This window comes from Perognathus longimembris, chromosome 8 (assembly GCF_023159225.1).
Source record: "Perognathus longimembris pacificus isolate PPM17 chromosome 8, ASM2315922v1, whole genome shotgun sequence".
NCBI classification, from domain to species: Eukaryota; Metazoa; Chordata; class Mammalia; order Rodentia; family Heteromyidae; genus Perognathus; species Perognathus longimembris.
This window is the reverse complement of record NC_063168.1, coordinates 56,906,894-56,919,598: the sequence shown is the minus strand read 5'-3', so window position 1 is coordinate 56,919,598 and position 12,705 is coordinate 56,906,894. Positions and strand designations below refer to the sequence as shown.

Genomic DNA, 12,705 nt, shown 5'->3' with positions numbered 1-12,705 from the left:
TATCCTCCTTTGGTAAGAAAATACTCTTTCAATTTATTTATCTATTCCCCCTCTATTTGACAGCAACAGCTGGGATGAACATGTGTTTGAATTGGTTCTACCTAAAGCCTGTATGGTTGGACATGTGGACTTCAAATTTGTTTTGAACTCCAACATCACTAATATCCCACAGATACAAGTGACATTGCTGAAAAATAAAGCCCCAGGCTTAGGGAAAGTCAATGGTAAGAAGGGATCAAATTAACTTTTGAAGATTTTATCTTGTGGTTGGTTTCTTTTATTATTGTCATTCTTGTTGTTGTTGTTATTTAAGTAGTTGTACAAAGGGGTTGTAATAATTTTCTAAGTCAGGTTATGAGTATAATTTGGTTAGTTTCTTTTAAGAAACGGATTTTCTTTTTCTTCCTTTTTTTTGTTGGTTGTGGGGCTCGAACTCAGGGCCTGAGTGTTGTCTCTCAGCTCTTTTGCTCAGGGCTAGTGCTCCACCACTTTGAGACACAGTGCTACTTACAATTTTCTTGTGGTTAATTGGAGATAAGAGTCTCATGGACTTTCCTGCCTGGGCTGATTTTGAATTGTGATCCTCAGATCTTAGCCATCTGAGTAGCTAGGATGGCAGGCATGAGCCACCAGTGCCTGGCAAGAAACTACTTTTCAACTTAACTATTGAGATTTTCATATGATTTTGTTTGTCCTAGTTTTTGTGATTTTTTTTTAAATAAGAAAAGTAAACCAGAGAACACTTCATAGATTTTCAGTTACTCAATAATATTTAGAATTGCAGTTATTTAATCTTGCCTTCTGGCAGAAGTTAGTTACCTTGTGAATTAGTTATGCTTTTAGCATTACTAGCTCTATGCTTTTCTTTACCTAAGAGGAGGACTGTTAATGAATGAGAAGTAAGGTGTTTGAGAAGTTGCTGCTGTCTCAAGGTGGTTCCTGAAGCCAAACTTACATGTAATGACAGAAGTATAACTGTGTTATGTGTTGCATTACTAAAATAGATTGAGAACATTCATCATGTTAAGAACTAATGTTACTTCTCAGAGCTTTTTTGCTTTTTTTAAATGTGTATGGGTGCTGGAGCTTAAACTCAGGGCCTGGGTGCTGTCCCTGAGCATAGTTGTCCAAGGCTAGCACTCTACCACTTAAGCCACAGCTCCACTTCTGGCTTTTTGGTGGATTTGTCTGCTTGGGTGGCTTCGAACTGCTATCCTCAGATCTTACTCTCCTGAGTAGGGTAACAGGCATGAGCCACTGGTACCCGGTTGAGGTGGTTTTTATTTTTATTTTTGTTGTTTGTTTTTGTTTTTAATGGGCTAATTTAGTAAGAGTGTGGATAATTTCAACTTGAAATGGAAACTTAACAATACGGCTTCCAATATTTAAAACTAAAAATTTCCCTTTGTCAAAAATATATTTGTATGATTTTAGCTTAGTTTAGTTTTTGTTTTTTTCTTTTGGCCAGTCCTGAGGCTTGGACTCAGGGCCTGAGCACTGACCCTGGCTTCTACCTCCTGGCCACAGCATCACTTCCTCCTATTTCTGTTTATGTGGTGCGGAGGAATGAACCCAGGGTTTGTGCATGCTAGGCAAGAACTCTACCACTAAGCCACATTCCCAGCCCCTGATTTTAGTTTTGTATAAATGTTTCTTTCAGTCATGACAGATCTTTATGTAATTAAATCTATGATGTAGGCATTAGTATTTCCAAAACTACAGGAACTTTTAGTAGTGTGCAGCCTAGAGTATGAACTTTTAATTTACTTGCCACTAATTTATTTTATTCAGGTTGAATGTTTAATTATCATTAGAAGACAGAAAAGTTTATAAAATAATTGAATCTAGTTATCTTCTTTTCACAGGTGTTTTATATCATCTGTGATAAAAAAATCACAGTAGCTTCTAATTTAAGAGCAAATTTAAAGAGTTTTAGGCACAAAATTCATCATAATCAAAATTAAGTTTACTAATATTTTTATCCTCTAGAAACAGCAGTAGATAGGCAGATCACCTTTCCTTTGTCTCCAGCTCTTAACACTGAAGTGGAACAAAATGGGAAACCGTCCCTGATTGATTTGAATGAAGAAATGCAGCACATGGATGTAGAGGAATCACAGTGTGAGTTAAATTATAGAGCTGTTGTCCATGACAGTAAAAGGAATAGTGATCTAAATGCATCATGTTGGGCAAAGATTTCTTTGTGGCTTGCAAAAGCTTGGTTTTAAGAATGTGATTTAAAAACAACCTATAATTCTGCCTTGGCAATATACTTCAACTTTCAGCTCATCTTTGTGAACACAGCTGCACTAATACTTACATTCTTGCTTTTTAATACCTTGGTAGTTGAAATCACGTCATGGCTTTATAAATTTTTGAAAATCAAGGTGAAATGTAAAACACTACTACAGTAGAAAGCAACATATAACATTCCAATAATTGATTATATTTCCTAAGCATGGCAATGAATTCTTAGATGAACACATTATCTCAGTTGGTATGCTATGTAAATGGAATGGATATTTGTTAATTAGTTATTACATTCCAAATAACTAAAAGAAAAACCTGTATTTTTCTTTTTAGGTCTTAGGTTGTGTTCATTTTTAGAGGATCATAAAGAAGACATCTTGTGTGGGCCAGTGTGGCTTGCTAGTGGCCTTGATCTGTCTGGACATGCTGGTATGCTGACATTAACAAGCCCTAAACTTGTTAAAGGTGAAGTAATACATTCCATAATAGTAGAATAAACAAATTGATCTCAAATGTAAGATACTATTTTGTATGGTTTTTCATTAGGATCCATTTAGTTTAATACGTGAATTATTTCCCATTAAAATAATTACATTGTGAAATTTCTGTCCTACTTTTTGTGTCTTTTTTTTCTTGTGCCAGTCCTGGGTCTCGAACTAATGGCCTGAATGCTGTTCTGAGCCTTTTTTTCTTTTTTCTCAAAGGTAGCATTGTACAGCCTGAGCCACACAACTCTTCTTCTGGCTTCTTGGTGGTTAATTGGAGATAAGAGTCTCATGAAATTTTCTGCCAGGGCTAACTTTGAACGGGGATCCTCGGATCTCAGTCTCCTGAGTTCCTAGGATTACAGGCATCAGTTACCGGTGCCTAGCTGTTACTGCTGACTGAGAGTAAAGAAAGGACAAGAGATATGACTCAGTGATAGAGTAGCAGTCTAGAAAATGAGAGGCTCTGATGTATGCCAGCAATCCTGGCTTATTGATTGAAAAGGCTTCTAAGTAACTTTTTTTGTGGCTGGATTGGAATAATCTTCTTCTTCTTCTTCTTCTTCTTCTTCTTCTTCTTCTTCTTCTTCTTCTTCTTCTTCTTCTTCTTCTTCTTCTTCCTTCTTTCTTCTTCTTCCTTCTTTCTTCTTCTTCCTTCTTTCTTCTTCTTCCTTCTTTCTTCTTCCTCCTCCTCCTTCTTCCTCCTCCTCCTTCTTCCTCCTTCTTCCTCCTTCCTCCTTCTTCTTCCTCCTTCCTCCTCCTTCCTCCTTCCTCCTCCTCCCTCCTCCTCCCTCCTCCTCCCTCCTCCTCCCTCCTCCTCCCTCCTCCTCCCTCCTCCTCCCTCCTCCTCCCTCCTCCTCCCTCCTCCTCCCTCCTCCTCCCTCCTCCTCCTCCCTCCTCCTCCCTCCTCCTCCTCCCTCCTCCTCCCTCCTCCTCCCTCCTCCTCCCTCCTCCTCCCTCCTCCTCCCCCCTCCTCCTCCCCCCTCCTCCCCCCTCCTCCTCCCTCCTCCTCCCTCCTCCTCCCTCCTCCTCCCTCCTCTTCCTCCTCCTCCTCCTCCCTCCTCCTCCCTCCTCCTCCCTCCTCCTCCCTCCTCCTCCCTCCTCTTCCTCCTCCTCCTCCTCCCTCCTCCTCCCTCCTCCTCCCTCCTCCTTCCTTCTTCCTTCTTCTTCCTTCTTCTTCCTTCTTCTTCCTTCTTCTTCTTCTTGCCAGTCTGAGGGCATGGGCACTGTCCTTGAGCTTCTTTTTGCTCAAGGCTAGCAGTCTACCACTTGAGTGCCACTTCTGACCTTTCCTGTTTATATGGTACTGAGGAATCAAACTCAAGGCTTCATGCATTGTAGCTAGCACTCTCCTGCTAAGCCACATTCCCAGCCCTGGACTGGAAACTTGATTTCTTGATTTCTGTCTCTCACATAGCTGGATTATAGTTGTGAGCCACCTTAGAGAGTCAGTTTTATTGTCTTTTTTAATGTTTTTTTTTTCTTAGCGCTCACAAAATTTCTATTAAAATTAATAGTATATTTGGGAAAAATCATGCTGAGTATTTACAGTGGCCAGTAATGTCTATTTTCTATTATTCATATTGCTATAGGGTTTTATTTGGGAAAGGGGGAGTGGGCTAAGTTGTTACCTGTGTACACAAATAGTGTAGTTTGAAAATGGTATAAATTGATGAGCTTAAAAAAAAAAAGCCAGTCCTGAGTTCAGGACCTGGGCCACTGACCCTAGAGGTTTTGTATTCAAGTCTATCTCTGTACCATGAGGCTCCAGCGCCCAGCTGGCTGTTATAGTTTTCTTTAGCATTTACCTTTCTCTGTGAAGATGAAAAACAGCTTTCTGCTTTGGTGATTGAGTTATTATCCCATTCTACACCACTTCTTTAGGTATGGCAGGTGGAAAATACCGTTCATTTTTAATTCATGTCAAAGCAGTGAATGAAAGAGGAACAGATGAGCTTTGTAATGGTGGTATTCGTCCTGTAGTAAGACTTCCATCCTTAAAACACCAGAGTAACAAGGGTTACTCACTTGCTTCTCTCTTGGCAAAAGTTGCAGCTGGAAAGGTATGAAACTGTCATTTTGAACAATTTCAGTGCTGTTGTAAATACTATGGATGAGACTTGGCACATTCTTGGAAGTAGTTTGACTAATGTTTTATTTGATACTTGTTTATTTGTACATTTTCTTTGCAGTGACTTTTAAAATACAGTCAAGAAGAAAATAAATATTTTGTATTAACTTTAGGCAGCTTACCTAGTGTTAATAAAAATACACACAATAAGGAGTAATTATGAGCAGGTCCTCCCTCCCTCCCTCCCTCCCTCCCTCCCTCCCATTTTTGTGTGCCAGTTCTGGGTTTTGAACTCTGGCCTGGGTCTTGTCCTTGAGCCTTTTTGTTCAAGGGTAGAGCTCCATTACTTGAGCCACAGCTCTATTTCTGGCTTTTTGGTGGTTAATTGGAGTCCCATGGACTTTCTTGCCTGGGTTGGCATTGAACTGCAGTCCTCAGATCTTGTCCTGATGAGAGGATTAGAGATTAGGATTAGCGGGGTGAGCTATTGTCGACCAACTAAAACTTTTTCTTTCTTTCTTTTCTTTAATTTTAATTCCAGTCCTGGGGCTTGAACTCAGGGCCTGAACACTGTCCCTGACTTCTTTTTGATCAAGGCTAGCACTCTATCTCTTAAGCCACAGTGCCACTTCTAGCTTTTTCTATATGTGATGCTGAGGAATTGAACCCAGGGCTTCATGTATATGAGGCAAGCACTCTACCACTAGGCCACATTCCCAGCCCCCAACTAAAACTTTTTGTTAAACAGGAAATTAATTTGTGATGATACTGGAGTTTGAACTCAAGTGCTCTCTCTGCCTCTTGAATCATTCTGCCAGGATCTCACCCCCCCCCCCCCCTGCCCCCACTGGGGTTTGAGCTCAAGGCCTGGGCACTGTACTTTTTTAGGCTGATGTTCTACTACTTGAGCCACACCTCTACTTATTATTATTTATTATTATTAGCCTTTGTTGGTCATGGAGCTTTTTTTTTTTTTTTTTGCTCAAGGCTAGTGCTCTTCCTCTTTGAGCCACAGCTCCATTTCCAGTTTTCTGATGGTCAATTTGAGTTAAGAGTCTCATGGACTTTCCTGCCTGGGCTGACTTCGATCCATGACCCTCAGATCTCAGCCTCCTGATTAGCTAGGATTACAGGCAGGAATCATCAGCACCCAGCTTCTCACTTGGGATTTTTTGATGGTTAATTAGAGGAGATGAGTGTCTTTCTGGCTCTAGGCCTTGAGTTCAAGCTCCAGGCCTGACTCCTGGCTCTTCCCCCCCCCCCCCCAAAAAAAAAAGGTGGGGAACTCATTTTAGATTTTGTTTTAATCTTTATGGTTAATTTTCAACAACTAGCTCTGTATCATGCAGGCATTTCATTAATGGTCTGGTCTTGGATTTTTCTAAATTCTAGAGGTTTTATTTCTCTATAATCATTATTCACAAGCAACAATATTAGTAACACCAATCATCTTATATTTATATAGATCTTCCAATTTTTCAAGGACTTCTGAGTATTTTTATCTGATTTAATCCTCAAAATATCTCTGAGTTAGCAGAGCAGGTGCTGTTATCACCATCTTTTTTAATTGAAAGTGTGATCCTTAGTCATTGAGAATATATTTCTCAAATACCTTTAAAACTGTAGCTGGGAATTATACTCAAAACTTTGGTTTTAAAATCTTTAATCATTGAGCTTTTAAAATAGTAACTTTGTGTTTACTTTCTTTGTTACAATTTTTTGGAAAAATAGTCATTTATTGAATGTGAGGGTAAAAGCTACTATTTGAATATAAATTAATGGTTTGTGATGATTCAGTTATTTTCCATGATTTCATATCCATATAATTTTTTAAAGTTTTGTTTCAATTATTTATTTTTGTATGTTTAGGAAAAATCATCTAACGTAAAGAATGAAAATGCAGGTGGAACACGTAAATCTGAAAATCTTCGGGGCTGTGACTTACTTCAGGAGGTCTCAGTCACCATTCGAAGATTTAAGAAAACTTCAATTTCTAAGGAAAGGTAATCTTATTTCATTACCTAGAACTCTTCTGTTTGAGCAAAAATGTGAGGCTTTATTCTAAAAATAAAGCAAAAATGATTGGGAGCCTGGCTCAGGAGGTAAAATGTCTGTTTAGGAAGCTCAACCTCTGAACTGGGTTCAAACCTAGTACAACTAGAGACAGAACAGAAACGTTATATATGAATATATGACCAACCAGACTTTTTCAGAGATTTAGTCTAATTGGTGCTATTTTCATTGGTAGTTTGTTCACTTAGATTATTTTTTCTTTTATAGGGTTCAACGTTGTGCTATGTTGCAGTTTTCAGAATTTCATGAAAAGCTCCTCAACACTCTATGCAAAAAAGCAGATGATGGCCAAATCACAGAACATGCCCAAAGTCTTGTGTTGGATACTCTGTGTTGGTTAGCTGGAGTACATTCAAATGGACCTGGAAGGTTGATAATTATAATTTTGCTTATCACTGATGATTGTCTTTTGGATGTTATGTTTCAGAGTAAAAATTGTGCCTGTTTTGTTTTTCAGTTCAAAAGAAGGAAATGAGAGTCTACTTTCAAAAACACGAAAGTGTCTTTCAGACATTGTACGTGTTTGCTTCTTTGAGGCAGGACGAAGTATAGCCCATAAGTGTGCTCGATTTCTAGCCTTATGCATTAGGTTGGTGTGTTTTTAATTTGAAAGCATGGTTTTTTGGTGTGCCTGCAGTTTGGTGCCTAATACATTGCCCGTATTATAATTCGGTTTCTAGTGTATGTGTATATGACTTAGCATTTTAGTTGATGAAATACTTGATGAAGGTTATTGAGATCCTAATAAAGAAGTTGGATTTTTAGGGTAAAATACTGTATTAAGTAAATCTGTTAATCAAAGAAATTTGCTAGGCTTCTTTGTCTTTATAATGGTCTAGTGAATTTGATTAAAGGGACCTTTCCCTCACTTCTACTCTCTGATTGTCTTTACTTGGAGCCTTTAGATGGAGTCTTTTACCTGGAGTTATATATTACATAACAATCTTATGAGACCTTTTTCTAAAGTTGTACAGCTAATTTCTGAAATTCATAGTGTCCAGGTTGTGTTTAACAGCTAATGGTCACTATTGACTGCACTTGCTTTTAGACCTTTCTAATAAGTAAAGTAGCTGGTTTAAGGTATAAAAAGGGAATACAAAGACCCTTTGTGTATTTAGCCCCTACTGTCTTGCTGTTAAGTTTGTAGGACCATAAGGCATATTTCTCTTGTAATACATATGAATACGTTTTGATTCTTAGTAACTACATCGGGTTTAAGGTTGAATTTAAACCATAGTAATGTTTTCATAAAGGTTTTTATTTTTTTCTTCAATATTTTTAGTAATGGCAAATGTGACCCATGTCAACCTGGATTTGGATCTGTTCTGTTGAAGGCTCTTCTTAATAACATGTCATTTTTACCAGCAGCAGCAACTGGTGGTATGTAAAATTACTTAATCACAAATAGTTATACTCACAGGGATTTACTTTCCTTTTTTTCATGTGCTCTCCACCTTTTCTTTTTAAACTGTAGTTTCATTTGTATTTTTTTCATGGTTGATAACCTATGGTTTTTTTTGTGTTTTTTTTTTTTTTTTGGCATATACCCATTCCTTAACATTATTTTAGGAAAGATTAGAGGGAGAATACATATAAAGCCATCTCCAGCTACATTTTTCTGGACTTCAGAATCACTGAGTTTTGGTTATTTGCTAATAGATTAGATATTACCAGTTAAAATGCCAATAGTCCATAGTTCTTTTACCATTGTAATTAAAGAGACTCCTTGTATTTATCTTCAATGTGAACTGCCTTAAATAAGTGCTACTTCCAGTTGTTTTTTTTTGGAGAGGTGTGGGGGGATTGGTTGTGGGGCTTGAACTCAGGGCCTGGGCACTGTTGCTAAGCCCTTTTGCTCAAGGCTAGCACTCTAGCACTTTGAGCCACTGGTCCACTTAGGATTTTCTGGTGATTAATTGGAGATAAGAGTCTCATAGACTTTCCCTGCTTAGCTAAGCTGCCTTCGAACCGAGATCCTCAGATCTTAGCCTCCTGAGTAGCTAGGATTCCAGGTGTGAGCCACCAGTGCCTGGCCAATAAAATGTTTTGTACTCATCTGTTTAGAATACTAGTGAGTAAGAGTGAATTGTAACCTCCTCGTACACTACTTAATAGTTAAAAAAAAAAGTCCCTTATATTTCACTTTATTGAAGGCAGTTTCACTTGTGGGTTGCTTACATTCTAATGTGTACTTGGAAGTTAGTCACTCAAGATTTAGGAAAGAATCTTACATCATAGTCATCTTTTAAGCTTTACTAATCTGTGTCATACATTAGAGACAAATACTGGATTCACTTCCAGAGTATGCTCTGTGACACTCTCTGCCATCTAGTGTTAGAAAGATTTTAGTACAGAGAAATAGTATGTCAGGATGGTTCCGAGAACTTAGTTTCTGCTTGGTCTAAAATGTTCCTTAGAATCATCTCTTAAGGATTATTGTAATACTTAGTGTGTAGGTTGATTTGAATATCTCTGAAAAATTTGTTTGAGGGGTTGGAGTTGTTGCTCAGTTGGTAGAGTGCCAATGAGTGAAAACAGTTAGTGAGTTTGAGTCCCAATCTTGGACCAAAAAGAAAAGTTTGAAATCCATGACTCAGGATATTGTCCAGTAAGACTTGCTCCAAGGAGACTTTTTGTGTAATTGGAGTCTCTTCTTTGTAAGTTGCTCTTAGAAATATTAGAAATAAGTATATTTTGTAGCAAAAGGTATGCTAATATATATAATGTGAAATTCTCTTTTTAGAGAAAAGTGATGAAGATACATTTCATTGTTATTTCCAGGTTCTGTCTATTGGTATTTTGTCCTACTAAATTATGTTAAAGATGAAGATTTGGCTGGGTGCAGCACAGCTTGTGCCTCTTTGCTAACTGCTGTGTCCAGACAGTTACAAGACAGGCTAACGCCAATGGAGGCTTTACTTCAAACAAGGTATTTTAACAAATGTGATTATTAAACTGGGTCTTTCTGGGTATGGTAGCTTTTGTATAGAACTATGACTTAAGAATACACTTGAAATACATTTTTTCTTGCAAAAATATGTTTATGCTTTACCTTTTCCAAATGATCTTAGCCTAAGGGTTTTTTCTCTTATTTTCTCTTTATTCCCTTTATTAGAGAAATCTTACACAGGTTATTTATGAGATAATTATACTTAATGAAATAATGTCTTGCTAGTGGAAGATGCATTTAATGTGTTCTCTCTCCTTTTTACAACTATACGGGTATAATTTAGTAAATAACATTTTTCTTAACCAGCTTTCCTCCATTGGTGGTGATTTTCAAAACTTTGAACATAGAATAACAAAAGTTTGGATTTGAGTTTTTGGCTGAGTTTCGGCTTTTGAAGTAGAGGGTTCTTTTCCTTATAGCAATGATTTTTTTCTAATTCTTATAGTTCCAAAATCTTGATTTTTGGTGAGTTTTTCCTCCTTCCTTCCTTCCTTCCTTCCTTCCTTCCTTCCTTCCTTCCTTCCTTCCTTCCTTCCTTCCTTCCTTCCTTCCTTCCTTCCTTCCCTCCCTCCCTCCCTCCCTCCCTCCCTCCCTCCCTCCCTCCCTCCCTCCCTCCCTTCCCTCCGTTCCCTCCCTTCCCTCCCTCCCTCCTTCCCTCCCTCCCCAGTCCTGGGGCTTGGACTCCAGGCCTGCACACTGTCCTTGGCTTCTTTTTGCTCAAGACTAGCACTCTTGATGAGTTTTTCATTCATATGTTTGTACTTTCTCTTGTCATTAAAGTAATTGAGGGAAAGAGAAGAGTGTCTGATACATCTTCATGCTTTGGCGCCAGGTGAGACTCTTAATATGTCAGATGCCAGGTTTGGGGAACATAGTTATTGAGTCCCTGGGCACTATCTCTTGGAGTTTAGATTTTAGGGAATAGAGCTACTGTTTGCTGATTTGATGCATTGGTTAAATAAATTTAGTTAATATTTCCTTCTATCCTGTTAACTAATCTGCTTTTAAACTACGTAAATAGCTAATTTATTTTCTTTCTTTTTTTGTCCAGAAAAATTTAGCAGGTTTATTTATAATTGTTTATAAAAGTTGAGCTGCTGAAGCTTGATCACTGAAACATTTTGAATTCCATTAATGCTTTATATCCTCGAGTTATATTAAAAAGTCACACACAACTGAAAATGGAAAGGCTACCAACACATGACTTCTGTCCCCTGTCTCTCCACTGGCAATCATATACTTCAGTACCTTTTGACCCCACGGGGGGAAAAATCTAACATTCAGAACTACTGATAATAAGGAAAGGGGGAATAAAAAACAACTTTGAGAGTGAAATGCTTCTCATCTTAGTGGATTCATAAGCATATTCTCTACATATGCAGCATGCTAGCTGGATATCTTTTAGCAATTGTTACATGTTTGGCATGGATAGCACACAGATTGGTATCTTCAAAAAGGCCAACCAGATAGGCCTCATTTGCCTCCTGCAAAGCACCAATAGCTGCGCTCTGGAAGCACAGATCTGGTTTGAAGTCCTGAGCAATTTCTTGCACCAGATGCTGGAAAGGGAGCTTGCGAATCACAAGTTCAGTGGACTTCTGGTAGCATCTAATTTCATGAAGCACCACAGTACCAGGCCTGTAACGATGAGGTTTCTTCACCCCTCCAGTGGAGGGCGCACTCTTGCGAGCAGCTTTCATTTCCAGTTGTTTCCTGGGTGCTTCACCATCGGTGGATTTTCGAGCAGTCTGCTTGGTACGAGCCATGGTATAGAGAGCCCTTACTCACTCCCCTTCTCCTTTTACTGGAGCTCAGGGAACAAGAGGTGGTGCCGGCATTGCAGAGCGTATTGCAGAGCGGCATTGGCGTGGGGCGGTTGTGAACACCTAAATAGCTAATTTCTTAATTACCTGTCTGACAGGAAACGTTATTTTGTTTTTTAGATATGGATTATATAGTTCACCATTTGATCCTGTCCTTTTTGATTTGGAGATGAGTGGCTCTTCTTGCAAAAATATATACAATAGCAACATTGGTGTCCAGTCAGATGAAATTGATTTATCAGATGTCCTCTCAGGTAGTAACTTCTTTTACTAAAGAGATATCTAATTATTACAGATTGAGCTTCAATTACTATTTGACTTCATTGTAGTTACTAACTTGTTTTTAGAAGTCAGGAATTCTTTAGGACCTAACTGAAACATGTGTGAATCATTAGTTTTCTAATCTTTCTAATTAGTTTTCTTACCTTCTCCTCTTGCATTAGAAAAGTCCATGAGATTAAATTTTTTTTTTTTTTTTTGTCAATTGTGGCACTTGAACTCTGGGCCTGGGCTCTGTCCCTGAGGTCTTCAACTCAAGGCTAGTGTTCTACAACTTGAGCCACAGCACCACTTCTGATTTTCTTGTGGTTAATTGGAGATAAGAGTCTCATGGACTTTCCTGCCCAAGCTGGCTTTGAACTATGATCCTCAGATCTCAGCCTCTTGAGTAGCTAGGAGTACAGGTGTGAGCCACCTATGCCTGGCTCTGTGAGACTCTTACCTCCAAAAAAACTACTCAGCAAAAGCCTCAAGTGGTGCCATGACTCAGGTGGTAGAGTGCTAGCCTTGAGTGCAAGGCTCAGTTCAGGGACTGTGCCCAGGCCCTGAGTTCAAGCCCCAGGACCATTAAAAAAAAAAAAAAGAGGGGGTGGTAATCTCATGGACTTTCCTGCCTGGACTGGCTTTGAACCATGATTCACATATCTTAATCTCCTGAGTATCTAGGATTACAGGTGTGAGCCACTGGCACCCAGCTTTAAAAATTTTCTTTCCGTGGTACTAAGGTTTGAACACAGGACCTTGCACTTGCTAGGCTGAGCCATGCCCAGTGCT

At 38.8% G+C, this 12,705-nt stretch overlaps 1 protein-coding gene across 9 annotated transcripts in view; it reads left to right on the top strand.

Annotated features, from left to right (window-relative positions):
- Positions 1–12,705, top strand: part of Birc6 (baculoviral IAP repeat containing 6) — a 187,016-nt gene that overhangs the window by 58,388 nt on the left and 115,923 nt on the right. For 6 of the 9 annotated variants that reach the window (XR_007211930.1, XM_048353172.1, XM_048353171.1 and 3 more), the window contains exons 13-22: positions 64–224; positions 1,990–2,121; positions 2,584–2,715; positions 4,620–4,798; positions 6,676–6,809; positions 7,087–7,248; positions 7,337–7,468; positions 8,162–8,259; positions 9,661–9,808; positions 11,773–11,906. Coding sequence is in view for 8 of the 9 variants with exons in the window: in XM_048353172.1 (XP_048209129.1) it covers positions 64–224; positions 1,990–2,121; positions 2,584–2,715; positions 4,620–4,798; positions 6,676–6,809; positions 7,087–7,248; positions 7,337–7,468; positions 8,162–8,259; positions 9,661–9,808; positions 11,773–11,906 (1,412 nt within the window). In the remaining variant the exon portion in view is untranslated. The remainder of the gene's footprint in view (positions 1–63; positions 225–1,989; positions 2,122–2,583; positions 2,716–4,619; positions 4,799–6,675; positions 6,810–7,086; positions 7,249–7,336; positions 7,469–8,161; positions 8,260–9,660; positions 9,809–11,772; positions 11,907–12,705) is intronic. The other 3 variants (XM_048353168.1, XM_048353167.1, XM_048353169.1) reach the window with 1 other exon arrangement.